The following is a 26,606-nucleotide window of genomic DNA, read 5'->3' on the forward strand; positions in this document are numbered from 1 at the left end:
AAAGCCACAACCCTTCAACTCACTAGTTCTTCAGTTCTAGTTACTTAAAGTCTTTTATTGATAGGCAGATAGATGAAAACATATTGCTTGGCGATAATTATATGACTAATGTATTTAAATGTATAAATTTATATAAATGACAGATATAAGAGATGAATAGTTATTATTTTTACCATGCAACACATGATAAAGGTAGACTATTTTCCAAGAGAAGAAAAATCACACAAATCTGAGTGGCAAGTAGAAACTTCACAGTGAATTCCTGTAATTTATTTTCATTATTACAGTTCTCAATTACTGCTAATAAAATTGCCAGTTATTCACGGTCTTATTATACAAGGTTAACAGAGATTTGGGAAATGCATATGCTATGTGAAAATTGCATTTAATAAAAGCAATTAGACAGGTGAATTAATATTGTCCATTACCACCTATGAGTACAGGGACATCTGGTGGACAATATTGTTACTTGATGTATTTTCACTAGACATTTTTCCTCCAAAACTCTACAGAGTACAAATTCAACCCATTCAATGCCTACACTGAAAAAATACTGCATACTTTTATGTTTCTAAGTAACCTTTGACATGTACACCTTACAACAAATTAATCTTAAACTAATATTTTGTTTAACTGAGATAACTTTTTTATTGTCTTTGAGCAAGCATTAAGTTAGCTTTGGTTAGTCACAATTCATGTAGCAAATATCCTTTTCAAAGTGAAAATATATATTTTCTGTAACATTTTGCCAAGACCAGCAAAATTTTATCTTGGACTTCAAAGTATATTTTGGTCATGAGCTTAAATAGGATTTTTCAGAAATTAGTTATACCATAATTTAATTCCCGGTCTGTGAGTACTTGGGTAAGTGCTTTGAAGTAATTCCTTCAGCAACTGGAATCCAAAAGTCCATGCAACACTGCAAAAGCAAAGCAACCCTATACCAAAAGCAGGAATATTCTATAATTGTTTATTTCAGCTTAACACAAGCAAATAAGAAAACAAGTGCACTCACAATGAACCAAAGCAGTTATTTGCCATAAACAAGACAAATAAACCCAAAAAAAACTCAACTACAAAACCACAAACAAACCAACAAGAAAACCAAAACCCCACCAGACCAAAAAAATCCTAATTCATATCAGATTTGAGAACACCTGCCATATTGCCTTAGTATAGGGTGAGAAAATGGACATTACAGTTCAAGAAAATTTCCAATATCCACGGCATTGTCAGAGATCCAGTAACAGAACAGGTCTGGGCAAAAAGGCGCATTCCCAGTAAAGGAGAAGACTACCAAGGGAACGGTATTGGTTTAGCATAAATTCAGGAGGAAATGTGTTGAAAGGGTGTTTTTTTAAACAAAGAGTAGGTTTTAATAGAAATCATTTAAATAGCTTTTTAAAATAGTTTTTTGACATGTATTACTGGGAGAAGAGAGAGAAGTGTAGGCTACAAAATATGTGAAAATTGAGAGGAAAACAGTAAAGTGGTTTGAGACTACAAGACTAAAGGAAGGACCAAAAGACAAAGGTGAAAAGAAAGACAAAAGTAGAGGGTAATTAAGAAGCAAAGGCAAGGCAAGACCCTGATAACAGCCTGAGGAAAGGGACCACACTTACAGAAGTTAAAAGAGTAGAGCATGAGAAGAATGATAATGTGTGAGAAAAAGAGATGAGTTCACAGGCAGAAGTGTGCAGAAGACCAATAAGGCATTCCAAGGAGGAAAGAAGAGCTAAAATTCCAGTGGCTATCTGAGGGCATGACCAAGGAAATGTGCCATTTAAGGCATTTTTCCAAGTTTGAATCTATTATGAAAGATTTTGCATAAGATTAGATATTTGCCTTATCATAGCCTGAAACCCAAACACACGTTTAAAAAAAAAAGACAATAGAAGTGTTGGCTGAGGAAAGGATACGCCTTGCACACAGCAGTGAGAGAGAGAGAGCAGATGAAGGAACAGAATCACTGGGGACTAGGTGAAGGGATGGTGAGACAAATGTTTTAAGTAGACACTACAGACTAGATAGTCTGGGGACAAGAACTCCAGCAAACTTATTACAGGAATGAAAGAGAAGGGTAAAAAGGGATAGAGAATACTGTGTGGGAAGCACCAAATGGTTGGCTAAAACAGAAAAGAATGAAATAAAAAAGGATGTATGAAAAATGCAGCAATGTTCTGAACCATTGCTTTTGAATACATTACATGCCTTATTAACTGGAGAAAAATACAAGTTTTATGCTGGGATACACAAAGCAGTTTCAAGCAGTTAGGACTCTTACTTTCATAAGTTTCACATCAATTCACATCAGCAGTATTAAGCTGTAAGTCCCACTAGAAAATATCATTCAGGAAAGAATGAACAATGCAGAAGTAATGTAATGCAAGTTTGGCTGAAATGATTGTCTAGTTGACAATGATTTTAACTAAATTACTCCTGAATATACATTCAATTTTTAAAAAGTAGACAATAACAGAGTGTACAAAATTCAAACAGTAAAGTTTTATTCATTCCTTTCTGTTTATGTAATTTATCTGGTATTGCCTCTGAAAAACAATTCCACTTCACCAGAGAAAGCACATGGACTGCACATGATCTTGCCTCCCTGTACAAAAACACATCTGAATTTTTACTTTACAGTGTTTCATAAATTTTGTTTTTTCTCTAGCAAGGGTGCAGAAACTCCTTACTATCGATATCTTGCATGAGCAACTCAGTATAATCACAATTATCAGGATAATCTGTGTTGAGACTTGTGCTGATATACTGTCTCCTGATTTTGTACAGACTGTTAGCAAAAGAACAGCTAAGAATAGCTTCTTTCTCCTGTTCCTGTCCCCAGAATTTCTTGTCAGGTTTTTAGTTTTATACTGTTTTATACTGCTGAGAAATAATATATTGCTGATAATCTCACTAAGGAACAACATACTGAAGATCTTAAGAAGATTGATTTATTTCAGAATAAGCAACAGATATGTGGTAGAGCTTTATATTGCATGTGGGAGACCGCAGCTCAGGCCCCTGATCTGTATGTGCTTCAGGATGAAGAGTTATTGCTTTGTCCTCATATGCCACATGATAAATTGAATGACTAGACTTCCAGACAAACCTTTTTCCAACAACACTACAGATTCCACTCAGCTGAACTAATTAAATAAAATCTAATCTGGAAAGAAGAGCACAACATTTCAGCGTGTAAAAGAGACTTGGCCTTGCAACCCCCATATATTGAAGGCAAGACCAATCTCAAATGCACTGAAAATTCCCCCTCCATCAGCCTACCTCACCTCCATCCTACAATGTAAATAAAAGACACCAAATAACCTGACTTGGATGGTTTAACCAATTTCCCCTGTGACTCTCAGCTCCTACCAGGATGTGACAAAAGAGGCGCTGGAACCTGAGCACTCATTGTAGCCTTGAGCTTTGGGATTTTTGTGATACCTGACTTTCATTCCCTCCTTACCTCCCAGTTAAAGGATTTAAATAGTTTCATTTTATCCCAGTGAGGTTGTTTTTTTATACCTCAAAATTCTCTAAAAAGGGAATTAATTTTCACCTCTGCCTTGAGTTTTTTGACTCAGAAGACTTCAGTCATTTCAGTGGTTCTTATCAGCAGCTCATACAGCTCAATTGCTACAAGGAATGTGTGATCCCCTCTATTACTAATGAGCTGTTAGAGAGCTGTTTCACAGTTGATGTGATATGAAAGTGAAGGTATTTTTGCATTGCCTCACCATCAAAGTAATTTTGAAAGAAATCCACAATTAAAGAAAAGGGCAAGAAAAAGAAAGAGTCAGCCAGCCTCCAGGCAGAATAACATTTAGGAAAGCAAAGATGCAGAGTCTATGTTGAAGAGACTTAACATTGTAGACAAGCCAAGAAAATAAATTGCTATGTATTGGAGCCAAAGATTATAGCAAATTCCTTTCTATTACAATTCAAGAAAATACAATTGTAGTAACATGGCCAAAAGAGCAAAGATCAATCACTGGATGGCAAGGGTTATAACAACATTATGACATAGGAAAGCTAGCAACATTTGCCAAACTTTGCTTGACAAAGGCTAGGATCACTGGGACTGGCAACACATGGAACATTAATGAGGCCACATTGATTGAACTGTCCTTTTAACCATCAGATATGTCTTTCTGAAGCATTTAATTTCTTCAGTGATTGATCAGAAAATATGAATATGCAGCATACCAAAAGCGCTGTTTTTTTTGTTTAAAGTCTCTTACCTTTAATGAAATTAATTTAAAGGGCTGTGCTCATAACAGAAGTCTGGACAAGTGGCACCCCATGAGTCAAACAGGGCATGCAAGGAAATTCTGACTAGCCCCTGGAACACTCTGCAGCTTTATGCTAAGCCTATTTTACAACTCACTAAAAGATAATGGTAGAAAGCAAAAGTGAATTTGATGTGGGCCAAGAGAAAGCCTTGAGAGACATTGAACAAACTTGGCTGGTCAGTCAAATAAACTGGTGGCATTGCAGAAGAAGAAATATCAATTACATGAGAACAAGAGAAAGGGCTTGACTGTGGCATTGACAGCTGGGAACATTCAAGTCTGGCTTGGAAATACAGTCAGTGTTCAAGCTGTCCTTGATCATCAGTTTAATGACACATGAATATGGAGACACCAAAGTTGCCCTTAGGCATTAGTAGCTCAGAGTCAGAGGGATTCACAGATTCACAGAATTTCTAAGTTGGAAGAGACCTTTAAAATCATCAAGTCCAACCGATGTTCTAACACCTCAACTAGATCATGGCACCAAATGCCACATCCAGTCTTTTTTTAAACACATCGAGGGATGGTGACTCCACCACCTCTCTGGGTAGATGATTCCAGTATTTGACCACTCTTTCTGTAAAATACTTCCTCCTTAATTCCATAACTCAGTATTGATAGTGATGCTCCTTACACTCTGCAATACATTCCCCAGGACTGGAACTCTAAGGGAATTTTTTGTTAGAGATGGCCAGCTCTGTGCTCTTGTGCTATGCCCTAGATAGCAAGCCCTGAAAGATGTGACCTAACTCTGTGCCCAGGACATCTACTCCATGTTCCTCACTCTCTACACCCACCTGAAAGGAGGCTGTAACCAGGTGGAGGTCAGTCTCTTCTCCCAGGCAACCAGCAACAGGACAAGAGGACACAGACTCAAGCTGTACCAGAGCAAGGTTAGGCTGGACATAAGGAAAAAGTTCTTCACAGAAAGGGTGACTGGGCACTGGAATGTGCTGCCCAGGGCGGTGGCGGACTCACTGTCCCTTGAGGTGTTCAAGAAAAGACTGGATGTGGCACTCAGTGCAATGGTCTGGTTGACAAGGTGGTGTTATACGTTGGACTTGATGATCTCAGAGCTCTTTTCCAGCCCAGGTAATTCTGTGATGGTCTTAATATACTCTATCATAGTTTTACATAACACTATACGAGTTTTTTTCATTATCTACAACATTCTTTAGTTCCTTACTTTGAATAAAGAAAAATTGAATATAAAAACATCCTACTCATAACACCTGCACAGAAATAAATATGGCACTTGAAAATAAACTGCCTATCTCTACTTTTTTGTAGCATATTTATCACCACAACAAAGATGTACTATTCTAACTATATAATATTATTGACAGACTGAATTTTGTATATTTTTAGGATCAATAGTGTAAATCCATTTCCTGGTTAAAATTTTTCTTTAAGTATTTTATCAAAACAATCCTGATCATTTTGCCATAGGTGTACCTCTTTGGCAGAATAAGCTTATAGCTCAAGTCTCACATTGATTTCAGCATTTATAAAATGTTCTCATTTTGTAATACAAAACATTTAGTTTGGCCATTTTAGTAATGAAATTAGATCACTATTAAAGATGATAAAATGAGAGTTTAAATTATTATGTTTAAATATAAGAAAAGTGAAAAAAACCCACAAAAAGGTATTTTCTTCAGTGTTCCCTTGCTCCTACTGTCATGAAGGAGTGGGCATAGAATGAACTGCCTATAAAGGTCCTCAGAATCTCTGCCTGTGGAAGAGCAGGCTACTGACAGTCACTGTAAATAATAGATTACCTTCGTTTTGTAACTTTACCATACAGTCAGTAGAAGCATTTGGAATTGTCTGGGAAATTCAACAGTTAATTCTACAAACACAGCAGTATTCCATCATGCTTTCTGAGCAAGTTAAAGTAGAACACAACTCGCACTGACCAGAGGAAGAGCGTAATTAAAATAGAAAAAAACTCCCAAACATTACTGAAGTAGCACTGTTCTGCAAGTATTTTTAATGGATCAGGCCCTCAGCCTTCTAAAATTAATTAATGTTTTAATGAAAGTTGTCTGTTATCTGGCTAGAAAATCTAGTTTTTTTAATATCCAGCTACCCTGGATTTCAATTAAGACTCAAAGAGACAAGAACTGATGAAGAGGACATCATAAATGATTTATGGATGTCCTACTTTTGTGTATGGTACATTAATTATTCTACTTAATGCATCCATATGGTTTTCTAATTCATTCATTACCAAAAGCCTCACATTACAGTTATTTCATTAAAGTTTATATCCATTTTCAGGAAGATTCTTACAAAGTATATTTAAAAATTTAAGCCTCAATCAGATTTTTTATTTAGTCTATGGATTTCAAATCATATATCTATCTATTAAATTATTGCTCTATTACCTGTTGTCAGTTGCTGTTGTTTTGTTTTGTTTTAGATTAATATATTGATCAGCATTCTAGAGATTTCTTGCTATTTCATTACTTGTGTGGTCTTTTACAGATGCAGTTTATCATTCCCTCTTTGCCCAACTCCAGTCATTTGTTCCCAACTACAAATGTATACAGCATGCCAGAGGGCTGTTCCTACAGCTATTAACCACCCTCCCTTCTCCCACCACAGCCTCCCTTTAACAGGGATGCTACCAGGGTCAGTCCAGATGCCCTTAAAATTAAGTATATGTCAGAGTAGCCAAGGGAGAAAGGGGAGAGGTCTTTAATGTAGCTACAGTTTAAACAGAAAGGAGGGGGGAAGGGGAGTATTTTTAATTTTCAAGTTAATTTCTATTGCATGAACACACTTTTATTGTAGCTAATTAGGCAGAGCCACAGCATCCTGTAACCCCATTTCAGAGAAAGTCTGTGACAAAGGTTTTGGGGACAATGTCTGCTTATTTTTCATCTTCAGCCTAAAACAAGGAATATAATTTCTACACTGCTGCAACTTTACTTTGCCTAAAGAATAGAAAGGCTCTAAGAGTCCAGTACTTCAGGTCATTTTTCCACTCAGCCAAAACATTTATGTTTTAAAGGACTGACAGCTCAGAAAACGGCACCACTCTAAGACCACATGTTACAGTACCTGAAAGTAAACTGTTAAAACATGAAATTGAAATATCACATACATTTGTAAAGAGTAGCCTCCAGAGCTGTGTTCTTAATTAGACAACATACCATGTGTTGCACAAAGAAAGCATATCAGCAACAATTTGGCTAAACAAAGCAGAAAGATGTAAGCACTGCCAGAACACCACAGGACCATACAAGAAGTGATCCTTACTTCCCTGAGTGTGTTTTCAAAAAGAAAACAAGATTACTGGTACAATTAGTACCAGCAAAAAGATAACCTTTATTCACACACAGAATGACTAGGCTGGAAGAGAACTTCAAGATCATTGAGCCCAACCCAGCCCTAACACCTCAACTGGATCACAGCACTGTGTGCCACATCCAGTCTTTTTTTAAACACATCCAGGGATGGTGACTCCCCCATCTCCTCAGGCAGACAGTTCACCCTTTCTGTAAAAAACTATTTCCTAATATCCAACCTATATTTTCCTTAGCGCAGCCTAAGCCTGTGTCCTCTCGCTCTGTCAGTTGCTGCCTGGAGAAAGAGACCAACCCTCCTGACTACAGCCACCTTTCAGGAAGTTGCACTGAGTCTCCTTTTCTCCAGGCTAAACACCCCCAGCTCCCTCAGTTGTTTCTCACAGGGCTTGTAATCCAAGCCCCTCACCAGCCGTGTTGCCCTCCTCTGGACGTGCTCAAGGTACTTTTGAAAGTACCAACAGAAAAATGGGGGAAAAAATGAAATTCAATTCAATCTGTGACATTGTATAAATTTAGTTTAGTATCTTTTAAATGAAAAAAATTCATTTACATTGTCATTGATTTCTCTGCATTGTTTATTAACAATGACTATTCCCAAGGAGAACATGTGATCCCATCCAAATCTGTACAAAGCAGACGTTCCACTATTATTCTCCAACAGCTAAAAAAGGTTCAAATGTAAATCTGTTACAATTCTTGCTTAAATAAGCATTGACATAATATATGCAGTCAACCACCTTTCTACACTATGAAACACTATTATTTCAGCAGTCCTCATATATAGCCTGACATTCTTCATGATGCATCTATCCTATACTCAATTTAAAGCACTGTAACCACTAAAAGTATTGTCCACCAGTTCATTGTGGTGCAGAGACAAGTAAGAATTAGTAGAATTACAAATTGTCAGTCATGGCTGACCTTCAAAGGGAGGAGAGTGAACACCACTTTAATGCTTTCAGCAACAAGACAAAAGACAGAAAAATTTGTACCTCTCTGCTTACTTCCCTTTCCATGTACCAGTTTGATATTGAGGTGACTGAAAAAACATCCTTCACCTGAGAGCTATGCTATCACATTTAAACCCCAGTATCATCTGAGCCTGTGCATTTAATTTCAGAATCCAGTATTTAGTCTTTACAAAAGAGATGCCAAAGTGCAGAAATGCTAGGCCAAGGAAGCATTTTAAAAAGTAAATTCAAATGACCATCTTCTGCTCCAAAATATTGTTTGGTATTGTTTGGCTTATTCAAAAATTTAAAACTGTGTTTTAAAATAACACATATTAATGTCATGATGATAGAAAAATAATGTGTTTTTAAATTATTTTTCAAAAGCAGTTTTTAGAAGGCTTAATATTTAATGGGTTACACATAGGAGCACATTATGAACCATCTATTAAGAAACTTTATAGAAGCTGTCACTTTTCCTAACAACAAAGTCAGAAGTGAAGAACCAGAAGGATTATTCCAGAGGCTGAACTGCCAGATCCAACAAAACATTGACTGATAAGGAAATACATGCTGTCTTGCTGTCTTTTATCTGAGTGCCCTTTATCTGCCTTTTAAATGTTTCTGTAAGGGACTTGAGTTTTCAGAAAAATAGTTCTCTGAGGGTGCTAAAAGAATTTTTAAATGCTTCTGGATTCTTTCTTCCTGAACATTATCAACACGATGCATTGATTTATTGTGGGTAGTAGTCACCAATTTTCTATTGCTGGGTCTCATGATCCCAATAGGGCCATCTAGCTTATTTATGATTTTGAACATAAAAATGTGTGAATCTAGTGATGGCACCTGTAACTCTGCTTGCCAGGAAACTTCCCCTTTCCTTAGTCCAATTTAGGCAGTAGTACAAGGTTTCCACTCACTTGTAAGAGGAAAAGAGAACATTGATAGAGGTAGAGCAACCTCCTGAACGTCTGAAGTCCAAGCATGTCTGTACAGTTCTAGGCAATGAAGTCTGTGCAATTCCAACCACTGAGGAGTCCTCTGAACTCAAATGCCAAAACAACCAAAGTGCAGTTTGGACACTATCATAAAAAAGACAAAGACTTTCCACTATTCTCTAAATCTCTGTGTCTTCTTCTGGAATCCAGTACAGCATGGCACAGAAACAGTATAGAAGCCTTTTTCAATCAGAGGAATAAATGGGGCCATGTAAGAAACAAGGCTGGGGGGTCTTGGGGGGCTTTGTTTTGGGGGCGGGGAGGGTTGCCTCTTTTGGAGAACAAATCAAAACACATGCAAGATATTTGTACTGGATCAGCTCAAGAACAATATTTCCCTGAATTTTCAGTTACTTGAAACAATGCGATTTGGGCAAACAAATAATTTCATCTGACAGTATGAGAAAAGTGGTGCTCTCTACCCCTTAGCTCAGCAACTAGATCATGTGAAATGAGAAACAGCTCAAATTCAGTTTTCTCCCCTACCTCCTTTAAAACAAGGCTTTAAGGTAGCTCTCCTACACCTGGGTAAAGAGCCTAAGTAACACTGAAAATCTTTGCTTTGGCTGCAACTGTATCTGAATTTAATTTCATAGAAATGCTTTAAAAAAAATCTAAAATTATCAATTAATAAAGATTTTTCCTAGAGGACAAAATTCACATATTTGAAGAATGGGATAACATAAGCAGATTCTATTCTGCTACACACCAGTATTTAATTTATAGCTGGGATTGGCCAGTAACATGAATACACACTTGAAAGAAATATGGAATAGCTGACACTTCCTTTAGAGAAACTCCCCAAGGCTAACTGTCAATGACAGTTTAGGCTTTAGTTTAAAAACATATAACATGCCTGCTCCTGAAATCCCCTTTTGATTTAAACAGTGCAGCTTTTGAAAAAAAATTAAATGACTTCAAGAAACATCTTCCCTTCACTAAAAATGCAGGAAAAGGAACGCTGTGACTGAAGAGGATATGGGCAATTGGTGAAAGATATGAACAGCTTTTGTGCAACATCCCACTGAATGTTACAAAAGCACCCCCAAAGTTGCCTTCAGTAAGATAATCAATCAAAGCACTAGGTTGCTGAATATCCTACTAACATTCTTTTAACATTTTGCAAATCAGATGAAAAAAAGTGCCTTAAGGAGGTTTTAGAGCATGTTACAACCAACCTAATGCAATCATTCCTGTTTTCCACAAAGACTGACAGTAAACACAATACCACGCTAATGGTTCAGTATGCAATTATCCCTACTGAAGTGCACAGAGGGAAGCAGAAAGCAAATGAGGCCAACTAATGCAGACTCTCTAGATTTCTTTGTGCAAGCAAAATCCAGAATGACAGGGCTGCAGGCTACTAGGTCTATTTGCAGGGCTTGCTGCAGATATGTTATGTCGAGTATAATAACTTAAGGAGTAATGGCGAGCATCAATCTCTCACAAGAAGGTGGACTTGAGTCTAGAAGCAAAATACTGTGAAAACCTGATATTTGGGGTCACAATGTAAAAAGACACACAACAGTGATTAGAACAATCACACTAAGTGTATTGGCTGATACTGCCCACTCTTAAAACGTGTGACCAATATTTAGAGCTTGTTAACAATTCAGCGCTGTAATTATAATAAGATCTTAAAATTTCACTAACAGCATGGCACTCATCCTCTGCTATTCCAAGTATTGCACAAATACATGACCTGGAAATGGATATGGATACAGCTGATACTTCCCTAGGTTCTAAGATCTTACACCTCAGAAAGCTCCTTTGAGAAGTTACTGCAGAGACATGATTTTCTATTTATGCCTCCTTGGCCTGGGCTAGTGCCAACCCCTTTCTTAGGCCAGCCATAACAGATGTTCAGTGACAAAACATGACATTTGACTTTTCGTTATATTTCATAGATAGTTAGCTTGACTGTTTGCCCCAGCACTGATTGACCTGTCATTTATGGACTACTTGTTCTCCTCACTCATATTTTTTGCCTTATTTTCAATCCATTGTTTTAGCTTAATGTACTTTCAAAAGTATTTTGACCATGTCTTCACAATGTCTACAGAGGGATTGAGCTTAGGGTACTCTTATTAACCAGGAGGAGTAGGATGCAGAGAGCCCTCTGAGTTACAGCACCAAACTGTGCATGATCTGTCCACACACACAGGAAAATGGGGTTTTTTGAGTCAGAATTTGACAGACTAAAGGCTGAGACCCCAGGGTCAGGCATAGTATTCAAAAAAGCAGCTCCTTAGTCACTTCTATTATTGCAATATAGCATAATCACATCTAGAAATGCATAGAACTACATATACATATGTTTACATCTATGCCAGTCAAAATCAGGGCATTACTGTACAGGATTGATGGGATGATAAACCTACCATTTTGAATAACTTTCAAATTGACCGTAGTATAACATATCATGCAACACATGATGCAAAGCATCAAATCATTTGGTTCAGAAACTGTGCCTCTTCTTTTTTAAGAACACCCCCAATCCTCTTCCATTCTCTAGGTCCCAAAGAAAATGACTTTTATTCTGTGGTATCCTAAAAGTAATCCTAAATTTCTGTCAAATGGATCATGCTTAGCTATCGACACTTCTCACAGACTCCTATGCATATTTATCAGACTGAGACTGTAACATTTCAAGATACCTTTACTGATTGTTCAGCATGGCCTTACTGGGCCACTTAACTGGGTGGATGCTGAGCCAGCAGATGCTGATACGAGGGATGGAAGAGTTCCTAACAAAGAGAACTGAAGAAAGGAAGAGACTTCCTCTTATGTCAAGGCATGGTATTCAGGAAAGAGAATAAAAAAGAGATTCTGAAAAAGCAGTCAGTAGAGTGGACAGCTGGGGAAAAAGCGAAAAAAGCTATAAGTGAAAAAAAATTATCAGAGCATCTTATTGTCTTGTAAGGGATTTTCAGAAGGTCACTTAGCTTCCGGCATGCAGAAAGATCACAGACAACTTTGTGCTGTGACTCGGAGGGCTCTCTCTATCCTACTCCTCTCATTCAGTAAGACTCAGTGACTTAGCCTTGAAAAAGAAGGCATCTTGTATTACCAAACTGCCAGTGAGAAGAAACATCCATTTTTCATTTAAAGAAAAGTAAAAAATAAATTCCATAAAATTATGGAAATTCCATAGTGCTCTTTGTTCATGAAAGGAAAGCTACATTAAATGTCTTCACAAAAGAGGCCGCACTAGGGAAGACATTTTTTGGACTGAAAATAATTGTAAACATTGGATTCCCCCACCTTTTTATCAGGTTCTTTTAATAGAGTTCTTCTTATGGCCCCCCCCAAACAAAACCAGTCAGTGGAGAGAACTGCAATGCTCAACAGAAAGGGAATATAGTAGTGTGGCTCCCCTTGTCTCACTGGTATTTTCAAGGAAGGAGCAAGTGGATGCCTTGTGGGCTCCTAGAGGAACTTAGAGACGACATTTCACATGGAAGCCATGACTTCATAAAGAGCACAAAGTATTAGAAAAAGAGACATTTCCAGCAGCAAAGAGGTGTGGGAAGATGAAATAAAATTTAGTAACAAATAACATAGACAAATTCTGGGCTTTGACACTGGAAACTAAACCTGACACATCAGGATATGGGGAATTAAAGGAGAAATAAACTTATACATCTAAGGCCATGTCATCAAGTGAGCAAAAGATGCATCTTTTCTGAGTATGTAGTATGAACAAAGTTATATAAGAGAAATACAGCAGTACTTGTGGGATGAATGTGACGTAAGTGTAAAAGCAGTTCTGCTGTGGTTTCACAGCCACATGGTTTTCAGATACCCAAACCACCCAGAAGAAGCCCACCTACTTGAACTGTGACCAGATTTGGAAAGGATTTCCACATTACTTCAACAAAAAATGTGTTGTTTAAGCTGGGATCAACTCCAGATTAAGATGTCACTAAATGTCTGTGTGTGTGTATGAGTATATACAAATAGGTAGTCAGTGTGCAGCTCTGCCTAAGCACCCATTATCATCAATATGAATCTTGCCACTACAGCCATGTGGAATTAGGGAACTCACCCTGAAGCAGATATCTAGGCTTTATTAGTCTAGGAGACTAAATGCATCTGATACTGTTCTGTGGCTGAGAGAAAACTGATGTGGAAATGGTTCATGTCAGTACTAATCTCCAGATCAGTATGATCACATCTAGTCTGCCTATTGGATATGGTCTCCAACCTATATTAACTCCCTAGTAATCCAGAAAGTGTTTAGAAACATGCTAGATATCTTAATAGATACCAGCCCAAATATCTGGTTTCCACATGAATATCTATTACAGATACATATGTTGCTGTGCTTTATTCTTCCACTGAATCCTCTCTCAAAGTAGTAGCACCTGAAGTTCTTAATTGTGCTCTTCAGCATGCTTGAAAGTAAATAGTTCAAATATTGAGACAAAATAAATATGATGATATGGGAAAGCTATAGCTCTGAGGAATACAACCCTACACAAAATGCTGTGGAAAAGGCAAAGAAAAGCTCTGTATGGCTGTCTGTGAATCATATGTGCCATTGACATTAACTGAAAGAAACTAATTAAATCAATTCAGTTCAGTAACACTCATGCAAATCAAACAAAAGAGATGAGCTGAATTTTAGCTACAGTACAGCACTGTGGAATTTCTAAGCAAGAGAAAAAGAAACAGATTTCATGTTTATATAAGAAGGTGTATAGTAAGAATGAGGTGTGAAAGGGAAAATTTTGATATATTGAGCAAGTGTATTACCTTTACATTTCTGAAACACTTCACAGGATGCAAGTGATAAAAGCATCTGAGTACCTTGGTCCAATCTTGGTCCAATACACTTGTGTGCCTGAGAGGCTTTGGACAGACCAAACTACATCAGGTTACAAGGGATGATGCTTTAGAATATCCATGAGGTGATAATTTAGACCTAGTCTGAGCTGAAACCTTTACTACTGCTTTTCTCTCAAGTTTTTATATGTCTGTATTTTGGCTTTTTTTTAATAAGTATGTTAGACGGTATTTTCTATCATAAGTGATTATCCACATTCTGTTCCCACTTTCCATGTACTGTCTTGACCTTTGTGGTTCTTATATTCAGAATTGCAAAGACTTGGAATAAACATAAATAAACATTTTGAGAACTTGTTCACTGCACTAATAATTCTCTAATACCTTCAATGAGTATATGGTTTCTGAAATGCAGATAAAATAATTCTGAAATAAAAGCTTTCAAATAGAAAATTCAAGTATTACAAAAAATTATGTAACTCTGTATGTTATCCAAGCAATTTTCAGATGACTTAGTCTCACATCATCTAGAGAGACAGTTAAACAGAACATATGGGTAAGCACTAAGGCATTTATAGAACAGTCAAAATGCCTCTAAGAGCTCTGAATTGTCCTTGCTTCCTTCAATAAACAAGGTGAACTGAACACCAACACACAGACACAAACAAAGGAACTTAATATCAAGTAATGTGATTGCCTTTCATTATATAAAACTGCCTCCCAGAAAATAAATACCTCCTCTTCCTCACTTAGGCAAACAAGAACTACACTGTCCCCAGTTTCAGTAAAATTACTTAACATGTTCTTTATTGTTAGAGTCACAAAACATTGCTTTTTGACAAAACACCTGCAGAATTCTTGGCTTCATAGCACTCTGGTGGGCATTGGCAACATTTTCCTTGTCAGATGGTTTAGTCCTTAGCAAAAAATGCAACCTTGTTCTGCACTAGGCATCCATTCACCCTGCCTTTCCACTTTAATCATGAGGAAAATGGACCTTAAGTCACTGAAATTAGCTTGAATTCAGTTTCCTCTCCTCTGCAGAGCTAACAGAGCATAGATTTATTAAACAAAAAAAAAAGTTGCTGGCTTTCATACTAAATCACAATGTGCACCAATCATATAACTGGATTACAGGAAGCACCAACAGTAGCAACTGCTCTTTCAAGTTGAGCAACTAGCAACATTGCTAAAGGCTGGAACAAAAAGGGTCAGCCAGGGCAAAACAACAAACACTCACACTCGCCCTACATATTAAAAACCAGAAAGCAGCAACAGGCAGTAAGTGCTAATTCAAAACAAAGAGGGAACAATCCACATGCAATTCAAAACAAACCAGCTTCCCTTGGTAATTACATTAACACTACAATCTACTTCAGGTGACACTCAAGAGGGAGCAACAGAATGTTGAAATACAGAAGCCTGGAAAGAGCAGGGCTGTGCTTGGATGATGGCAACCACTCTGCTGTGGGACAGCTGCCCTTTTAAAGAAGGCATCTTCAAAATTCTGATGGTGGGATTAATCCAATGCACTGCCTGACTCACAGCACTTTGGCCTCAAACATATGCTTCCCCAAAGGCTTTTTCTGAAAGGATGACATTAGAAACAAACCTAAATCACTGTCCTTCAGCACACCCAGAGACAGCTGAAGAACCCAAGCAATAAACAGCTTTCATGTCATGATTAGCTCATGCTGTTATACCTCCCCTTAAAGCACATATGGTTCTCAGCCAGAACAGAAGGCTTCAGAGCAGCAGTTCCATCCTAGAAATGCAGTAGCAAAGCCTCAGACCAAAGCCACTTAATGAGAACTTAATACAGATTTAATGGACCTTTTTTTTTAATGTGAATTTATCTGCCAATTGAAAATCTGCCTCATTTAGCTTTTAATGCAGGCACAGAGCCAGTCAGCTAAAATCAGGGTAGCCCTAGAATATTTTGCAGGATTCTTCCATTACTACTTGAGGACCATGGGACTCCAAAACTCTGCAAAACCTTAGTAAAACAACAATTCATAGGTAACAATGTCATCTAATGAAAAAAAAGCAGGGCCATGCCTATTCTGAGTTCCTTGCACTAATAGAAAGGAACTTCTACACCTTGAGTAGAAGTGAAATAATGCTTGCACTGGAAAGAAGGGAGCAGGTACCTTCACTACAGAGCCAGCCCTGCTGGCTTAGGCTAGCTTTGAGGATAGATACATCCAGTTGCTTGGCATCTCCTTCCCTTGATCAATACCATTCAGTATTGGGACTCTGTTTGCAGTTGGTCCACAGCAAAGCAAGACTGACAGTCCCTTATTTTGCTCTGATATGGATACTTCCACACAGCTAGTACACTAACAGTGCTAGCCATATAAACTCAGATGAGGAGGTCTTCTTTGTATGGGATGCAGCAAGTCCAGAGCACAGCTTTTTGAGCCTAGTTCCCTGACAGTACTTTTTATCTGCTAAAATAATGGGCAAATAAAACTACTACCATCTTTTTCTTTCACCCTGATTATTCTTTTCATTGTCACTACTCTATTGCACTTGGAGCATTCATGAGGGCAGATCTCTAGAGTACCATACAGAGAACTCGTATGGGATTCTGAAACACTTGCTGTGCTAACATGCTCTTGTGTTCTGTGCTCTTTTTTCCTTGTTTGTAAAGTCCATTTTCTTTTAATCTCTCATCTTCCTCTGAAACAAGCAATTTACAGATTTCACTTTAATCTTTTTTAGTTCCCTCTAATGAGTGCACAAGTGGCTCTTCCTCCCTCCAGGAATCAAGGAGAGCTGCCCACGCATGGGGGTGAGGAAAGCAGTGTCTGTGCAGAACACATACAGACTGTACTGTGCACCCCACCAAGGACAGCTCTCCTGACAGCAGGCTGCTCCACTGGCCTGAAGGGTGAGGATGCAGCAGGGCAGCACCAGGATATGGTTAAACTGACAGGCCCTTCCCTGCAGGAGGGAGCACTGCCATCACCATCCTCAGAATGGGAAAGGTCACACACAGAGTTAACTGACACTGGAGGGTCCCCAGTCCATATGTCCCAGAAGAAGTGCATACACCAACAAAGTTCTTACTCTTTGCAAGAAACAGAATTTTTTTTTTGAGGAACAGAAGTGAATGAAACCTTTATGTCACCCTTTTAAAACCTCACTGCCTCTGTAGAATAGTTCTCTGAAGTACATTTTCTTGTGACCTATGCAGAATAAGTTTCAAGCCTATCCAGAAAAAACTGTGCAAACATCAGTCAAGACAAGAGGATCAACAGCATTTGAGGAAAGGTAAGATCTTTACCTACAGAGAGGCCATTTTCTGCACTGCTCCACCAGACTGTTTGTTAATCAGAGTGTGAGTATATAAATGTAAATTCCACCAAAGTGAAGAAATTTAGGATAAGAGGTCATTATTTGGATTTAGATGATCAGTCAGGCTACCCAAAGTTGCAATCTGTCTTTATTTAAATACAGGCATATTTATTCTAAAAAATTTATTCCAAAAAAACCCCTCCAAAACCCATAAAAAGTCACTTACCACAATTATCACATTCGTTGCAGGAATGGGAAGATTCTCCACTTCCAAATCTTGACCAGTCATTGCTAAGAGATTGAGGGATGGGTCATAAACAGACCTGGGGAAGGCTGATTTAACAATTATTGCAGGGTGCAACTTGCTTATTTTGGTGTGGGAAGAAGAATGGAAATTTTGTTTGGAATCCTTATAGCTGTCTGTATCCAAACTTTTCTCCACACTCTCCACATGGTGATAAATAAACACAGGTTTTCCACTCTTTCGCTGATGAATTGCCAAAAAGTGATCACTGTCTCCAGAAAAGCAGCCTGTGGAAAGAGAAGAGTAAGTTTAGAATGTCTCTCTCGGCTATTCTGTACATAGCACTGGAAATTCAATGAGACCTTTGCATTCTGAGAAATTCAGAAAAATATTTTTGGAATACAAGAATTCACTTAATATCTTACAATGTGTTTTCTATAGCAATAGATTAACAAGACTACAGTCTATTAAGTATGTGAAGTGTACCACATTCTTAAGCTCATTCCCACAGGGCTTTAAAAACGGGTTTTATATTTCCAGCCATGGGTACAGTTAAAAAAATTATATACAAAAGCAGAACACATGCTGAGCCAAGTTCAACTTCTGTATTGATATTAACTTCAATCACAGAACTTATGGAGTCAACTTACTGATACATTTTGTCACCTAGTAATACCAAAGATGAGAATAGCAGTGATCATGTTAAAAATGGGCACTTAGAAGAAGAGCTAAAAAACCTGATCAAAAAATCAGATTTAAAATTCAGATGAGTGCATAATCCCAATTCTACATTATTTACTCAGCTGCTTATATCAGGAGATCTTTTAGCTCCTTATGCCAACTCTTGTTATGACCCAAACTTCACTTGAGGATTGCCTGGCCAGCCAATGGAACATCTGGCTGTCTGCAGAGGAGAACACTGGTGTGTGGCCATACTTTGCATACCTTGGAGCTGGGCACAAAGAACTCTCTTTGTCCCTTAGATTAGGGAACTGGAGACAGGGGACTTGAGCATTGCTAACAAGGAGTTAGAGACTGAGTTGGGCCTGTTCAGCCTTGAGATGTGATGGCTGAGAGGAGCCCTCATCAATGTCTGTCAGTATCTGAAGGCAGGGTGTCAAGAGGAGGTTTCCAGGCTCTTCTCAGTGGTGCCCAGCCATGGGACAAGAGGCAACGGGCAGAAACTGAAGGACAGGAAGTTCCACCTGAATATGGGGAAGAACTTTACTGTGTGAGTGACTGAGCACTGGAAGAGATTGCCCAGAGAGGTTGTGGAGTCTCCCTCACTGGAGAAGCTCAAGAACAGTCTGGATGAAATCCTGTGCAGCGTGCTCTCAGATGACCCTGCTTGAGCAGGGAGGTTGGACCATATGATTCCACTGGTCCCTTCCAACCTTACCCATTCTGTGATTCTGTAATTACATGGGTTTAACTAATTATGTGTTAGTAAAAAAAAAGATATCTTTTGAAGGACAAAATACTTCCTGATGATGCGTTTATAAGAGGAACTAAGACTAAATTTTTATTTGGTTTTCTGTTTTGTTTTCCTTTTTTTTTTCATGGATGAAAAATAGTGAATCTTCAGTGCCTTTATGCTGAACAGAAAAGCTACAGTTGGGCTCCCAGTCTGGAAGGCAGTCTATGTGATCAGAAAAACAGGCAAGGCTCAGCTGCCTCACAGATAAAAAGTAACTGAAGCTGCATTAGTCACCTCCAGAAAAAAACTCCAAGAAACCCAGCGTGGTAGAAAAGGGACTTTGTGTTCTGAGAGAAGTGCACCCAGAGAGCTCACTCTGATCAGCCTGCAATTTCCTCTTCAGATGCTGCTGGACTTAATGGCAATGTTAAATTTGAGAGCTGATTTTTAGTTAAAAAAATATAAAATCAATCTTATTTTAATTCTCATAATGAGCTATGAAGACCAGCTTAGCAACAACAACATTTCAATTCAGGGTGAACAAGAAATCAATTTGTTCTATTCAAACTGAATTTTTCCTCTGATTTTTTTTTGCTCCTGTAAACAAATCAAAATAATCAGTAATTTGCACAGCTCTACCCAGTGCCCTTAGGAGGTTTCAGTGTAGGTAATTACATTCTGTTGACCTAATTTCCTCATGAAATTTCAGTCAGGGAAATCAAGGACAATACCTTATCTGTGCTATAGTATTGCTTTGCATCATTGAGAAATGCATTCTCTGGAATAAGTGGGTCCCTGTCAGTAGGCTGTGAAGCAATTTATAATATACATGAACAGAAAATCAATAGTAAAAAGACAGAACACAGATCCTCTATTATAAAGTAAAATGCTAAATCTAAGACTACTCTTTCAAATGGCTGAAACAAACACAATCACCTAGATAACTACTGAGGTCAGCTCTCGTCAGGTTTTGATTGCAAAGACATCTGAAAGCAGAAGAAATAAAAGAGAACCTGCAGACTATAGTCTTAAAGAGGGCTGAACTTCAAAACTTGTTAAACTTGCTGGGTTCTCATTAAGCTTTGTGGGTGTTGGCTTCATTGATAAAATCCTAAGGGCTGGTCTTAAATAGCAATTTAGAGAGTTGTGTCAGTGACAAAATAAAAAAAAAGAAGCATCAGCACTTCTCATTGTCACCTACTTCTCACAGTCATCTCTTTGCGGTATTTATTTTCATGTCTCCTTCACAGAAAACCAGTATTTCAAAACTGATCATAGATAAGACAAAGGAATGGAACCACCAACACATTCGGTGAGTCTTCTTTGCTTCCTTCATTCCTGCTCCTTTGTTTCTGAGGGTATCAAACCAACTGTGATTCTTCTTCAATGCTTTGTATGGCATTTTCTACCCACTTCAGTATTCCAAATTTCCCACTTTATTTCATTATTTTCACTGAATGGAGCAGAAAAAAATACAATTAACTACCAGCTTAAATTCTCCCCTGAATATTTTTGACTGAAAAAATAGTTAAAGGAACTACTGAAAAAGCTCATTTGTCCTTGAATCTCAATACTTTTAACAGCAGAATCACCATTTGCTTCTAAATCCCAGACTTGCTTCCATTAGAATGCTAAATATCACATCAGTAGCACCAGGCCCTGCAGCCAAACAAGGTTCATTGTAGTAGATTTTCAAGATGGACAATGAAATATATTGTTTAACCTGTAGTAATGAGAAATTAATGTCTAATTACATAACATTACACTTTATACTCACACAATTTTATTTTCATCAGCTAAGCATTCAGATGTTCAAATATGTTCCAAAAAAATTACCACAATGAATTTGTTTATCTGGGAAGTCCACATAGCCCCAGTATCTTAAGTAAGTTACAAGCATCCACAGTGCCCCATGTGAAAAAATCCACTACACTTGGATGACGGTGTTTAAGCCCTAACTACTACCAGACTTTGGCTCCCAGACTGCCATGGATGCCTCGGGTGACCCTCAGAAATGGCCACCCTTGGTACTACAGGGGAACCTAAACACCTAAACTTCCTCTCAATTTGATGAAATGATAATATATTCCTTCTCGACCCTCCAGACTTCAGCCCCAAACACAAACAATCAGGCACCAACCAGACACGTGGAGAATTAAGGAGTTAGAAATACTAGTACTTCTGCCACATAACACCTTCAAATATTTCCACTCTCCAACCCTCGAGGGAGAGAAGACTGGGATTCCTATATCAAACTATGCACTTCTACAAAAAAAGAATGCTTCTCTGCAGCCACCAGGGAAACTCTCAGAAGCTATGAGGAACTGATTTTGGTGCCTTTTAAGCTTCAGATATTCCAACACACACAAAAATTCAGTAAATATGGTTTAGGAAAAGGTTCAAAAATATAATTCCCAGAGGTTTCTCTTCAATAAGCTTAGCAAACTTCATCCACAATTATGTTCTGATATTCTCTTCACACTACCCTGTTTGAACTCTACTTCAGGATGTAGAGTTATTTATGACTCATTTGAAATATTCACTCACTTGAAATACAGTGCTGCTATTATCTATTAACTATAATAATTTTATTCCTTCTCCTAAAATTGTCTCCCCTCAAGTGTATTTACAAAGAATTATGGTTTATTCTGCCTCAGCACTGAGAACAGACTAGATGTTAGATTGTGATTCCATGCTATTTCTTCTATCCAAAAAAATGCTGAGTCTTCACCTATCTCTCAGCTCAATGTAGCCATCTTCATGTCAAGAGAAATTTTATTCCAAAGTGAACAATAATCAATGGTTAATTTCAAACTCACATCAGACCTTTATGAGTAGCAGGTCTGTTTTTCTCCTAGAAAACAACCAGTCCTTTCCTCAATGCAATGGTTATTACTTATCAAGTAATAACCATTCCAGCTTCCTTTAGTAACAGAAGCTGCACTGTGATTCTCCACTGATCTGAACTGCTCATTCCACCCTCCAGTTCTGCTCTGTACAATGTAGTGACTGGTCACCACTCTTTACTAGATTTTAGCTCCTGATGAACATTGCTATTTCTTTCTCTGCTCTTTACCTATAGGTTAACTTTTCCTTCCTTGCAGCTCCACCATGCCACTGCTTTTCTTTAGATTTTTTTTTAACAAGAAAGCCTGTCATGATCTTGCTTCCATGTTTATCCACTGTAAGTCCCTTCTTTAATTTAGCTGCTCCTGTACAATAGTATTCTCTTTACAGATACTGTCAGATTTAGTTACATTTCCAATCCCTGGAGCTGTGCTTCTAGAACCTCTACCAAGTATAACACTACATCCATTAAAGTGCAACAAGAAGCTCCAGGCTGATGTAGAATGCATATTTTCTAAATCTGAACATCTTCACTACTTGTACTAGTTTCAGTATTTCTATCATTGCCACCCTTTGCCATCCTCCTGAAAGGAAAATTGGACAGATCCCTAAGAAATTCCCTGTTCTGCAGAATCCAGCTGCTCTGCTTAATAGTTCAAAATATGTGTTCACTTGATCTTTTTAGTTGTCTGCAGAATCATACAAGATAAAACTATTTCTAAAACTATAAACTAAAAAGAGGAAAAAAAATATAATCTACAGAAGACTGATGGAGAATGGGACAGTAGAATTCCATATCAAATATACACATCATTACAGTATATGGACAGCACAAAATTTCCTCATGAAAACAGATGGATAAATCACAGGAATGTTAGATAGCACATGCTTATGAGCCTGTCTACAAAGTTGCATTATATATGCAGAAAGAAAAGCCTATAATAAATAGTAAATCCAATGTGCTGAATGTTTTGGGCACTTTTGACTGTTCCAGTTGGCCTCTACCAGATAGAGGAAAACCCAAGATTTCTTTAGACTGTCTTGACTCTCTAAATAGTTTAAGACAATTGACATTTTATTTCAAAGCAACCTGTCAGAAAATTATTAGACTCCCAATTCCCAAATATCTTCACTTTTGCTAGAACAGACAGATAAAAAACTTCAAGATAGTAAAGATCCATTAATCAGCCAGTAACACAGCAGCATGTTTTTTATCTTCTTAAAACATAAAAATATCACAGCTTTACAGATATTTTATTAAACATCCTTGTTAAGGAAATTATGCCTCCCTACTCACCCCACTCAGTCAAAGAAGCTTTCCTTGCCAGCTCAGCCCCAGGTTTCCCACAGCAGAGTCTCAGACCTCTGGTTCCTTTAAATAATTTTACCATGATACAACAACACAAAAGCCACTCAAGCCGGGTGCCTCCCCCTTAACATCCTCTACAGCCACAAACTAGAAATTTATCTGACTGGAAAAGGAAAAGTCCCAGTGGGACATAACATAAACCTGATAGGGCCACGATAATGGTGTCTAAAGTAATGATGTGTGTCTGGAAAAACAACTTGAGGTAATTTCTTAAATCTTGTTATTTATCTTAATCCAAACAAATTTGGTTAAGTTATGTTCCTGAAACGTCACATTTTTCTATAATGGGATACATACTCTATATTTGCTACTTGTAAGCAGTGCAGCCACCCCAAACCCACTGACAAAAGTGCAGTGCTGTATCTGACTAGTAAACGAAACACACAAATGAATATAGATACCTAGTGCATATATTTTAAATGCACAATAGTGCATTTAAATGTGCATTTAAATGTGCATTTTAAATGCACACCTAATACACTTAACACACTAGCACTATAATAACACTGAAGTCTTTTTATAGTAAAAAGAACTTGGTATATTACACAGCTTGAGGTTTCTATGCTAAAAGCTGGAAACTGAATGGAAAAAAGCAAAAAATGCAGACTCATTTCATAAGGGAACAACATGCTGAAACTTGATGGATTGCTTTCAAAGATAAATTTAATTCAAATGCAATTTGAGTTACAGTACTTAGGGCTGTTGCCAAGTAATTTCTCATTTTCAGTAACAAAAATACTTACCAAATTTTGGTAATTAAATTTTGTACCCTGAGCTCCCCATGCTTTTTTCCTTTCTGTTTGGCTCACCACTCTGAAAGAAGCTCTCTGTCCTATACAAACTTCCTTCAAACCTATAAATGGGGCCCAGACTGGACAGGCTTGGCTTTATCATCTCTTGCACCATGGTTTATTACCTGTTGAGCAGCTATCCTAGTCACTGTGAGATGCAGGTCAATGTACTTGTGCAGACCAATGATCAATCCTCTCCAGTAACTCCAAAGTTCTCACAGCTGGAAGATTCATTCCCTGCCTCTTTTTAGAACATCAAGATAGAAATGGACTCCCATTCAGAGCAGAGTTTGCAGTTCTCTCTAGTCTATACAAGGACCAAGGAGGTCTTGTCCCACAGAAAGGAGAAAAAAAATGCTTAAGTGCCAAAATGCTTATTATCATGCTGACCATTTATGAGCATGGTTCTAACCCTCAGGAGTTACAACAACAGCAATGATCCAAAGGAAAATGCTAACTGTTGGTAATTCTAGACATAGCACAAACACTGCTGCAGGTTTAGAAGACTTCTGTCTGTTCTGGACTGTGAAAGTTGTCTCTTCTGGTGCATGCAACAGGACCTTCCTTTGGCTTTGCCTTTGCCTTCAAAAGACAGAAAATCTATTGCTTTATCCCTATTTCATCTACATTACCAAGAGAAAAGAAAAAACACAAACAAACCAACAAACATACTAAAAGGAGTCAACATATCTGGTAGAAAATGTAAAGGTTTTAAATTATGTTGAAAACAAAAATGAAAACAAAAGCTGTCTGGAGGCAATATGCTTTGCATCTGTACTGTCTACCTAACAATATATCTCGCTGTCAGCAAAATAGTACATCAATCAAATCTAAATCTCATCTGGATAAAGTTATGCACTTTTAGCCAAACATAAACTGCTGTTGAGCTTTAGCATGGTACACCAAAAATTATTGCCAATAAAATTCAGTTAAAACAGTGGCTAAAGTACTACTTGAACATTAGCTGGGCAACAGAACATACTTTCATAAGTGCTTTTGTGAGGTACACCAGGGAAATCTGAAAAAGGAAAAAAACCAAATCTACTTGCTGCTTTGGTAATACATGAAGTTTTGAATTGACAAAAGAATTCACTTAGGAAACTACTTTCCATAAATAACAGAGGGACTTGCATGCTGTGACTGTTCCCATCACGCAGAGACTTATACCAAAACACCACTGCTTTGTCTTTAGCCAAAACCTGTAGTGCAATACAAATGAAGCCATTCTTTACTCAAAGTAGCTGCTAGACCTAATGATCAGGTATGCTGCTGTATAGCTTCTCACAGCCTCCTTTGGGTAGATTAATTCCTCTGTTACTTTCCAAGTCTTTTTTATAAACAAAGATGAAGCACACCTCACACATGTAAGTGAAGCCAAGAGTTTATAGATAACATAGTGAAAATCTTAACAAACTAATTCAAGAAGTGTTGTTAGTCTAGATCTAACTTTTATAGAAAAACAACGAATAGAGAAAAAGTCACAATTACAGGAACAGTACAATCAAATTGTTTATTCCTTTCCCTGGTATTACCCTAACTCCATGCTTCTCTGGGTCCTCAGATCAATTGTTTCCCACTGGTGTTAGTGATGGGCATTGTTATGAGGAGTTGTCAGCACCTGGAGTTTTTCACCAGGAGTGATATGATGTTAATGCTGATGGATTTTTCTTCCTCCTCTTTTCTTCCTTCCTCTTAGGAAGCTACATATATCTATGTTTTCTAATATGTATTTATACTTCCTCTTTCTTCACTTGGTCTTCAGTTGGTCTGCAGCTCCAGGTTATATCTGAACTTACTATAAAAGGTGCCACATAAGTATGTTAGATACAATCTCTTAGTTCTCTTCATTAATGCCCAAAATCAGTTTCTCAAGCTCCAGGTCTGCATTTTTACCTTTTACTGAGCTTTTTCTATCATGGAGTCTTCAGTGCCAAGATTGTGCTCTATCTCTTATCATCCCACACCTGCACTCGTCTAAAAAAACATCCTGTGCCTCCACTCCTCAAGCCTCTGCTGTTCTACCAAGCCTTTGTTACTGCTCCTGTGTATACTACAGTTGTACCACACACACACAAAAAAAAGATCAAAACAGATACAAATGCTTGCTTAAGTAGAAAACCTGCTGTCAGAGCTAACCCAAGCAAAACAAGCAGGTCAAGGAAAGCTTGGACAGACCAGGTGTGATTGTGCTTGAGATTGATCAAAAATCACCAGCAAAGGTATGAGCAAAAGTCAGATTTAATATTAAATATGACAAATACTAATCACAAGGCCTTGCAAAATCAGGACA

General features: G+C 37.8%; 1 protein-coding gene across 1 annotated transcript in view; it reads right to left on the minus strand.

The window, feature by feature from the left end:
* Nucleotides 1-26,606, minus strand: part of PTPRR (protein tyrosine phosphatase receptor type R) — a 139,401-nt gene that overhangs the window by 107,083 nt on the left and 5,712 nt on the right. Inside the window, exon 2 of the mRNA XM_059473220.1 lies at nt 17,875-18,179. Within this exon, the coding sequence (XP_059329203.1) occupies nt 17,875-18,179 (305 nt within the window). The remainder of the gene's footprint in view (nt 1-17,874; nt 18,180-26,606) is intronic.

Source organism: Ammospiza nelsoni, chromosome 5 (genome assembly GCF_027579445.1).
Source record: "Ammospiza nelsoni isolate bAmmNel1 chromosome 5, bAmmNel1.pri, whole genome shotgun sequence".
In the NCBI taxonomy this organism is placed as follows: domain Eukaryota; kingdom Metazoa; phylum Chordata; class Aves; order Passeriformes; family Passerellidae; genus Ammospiza; species Ammospiza nelsoni.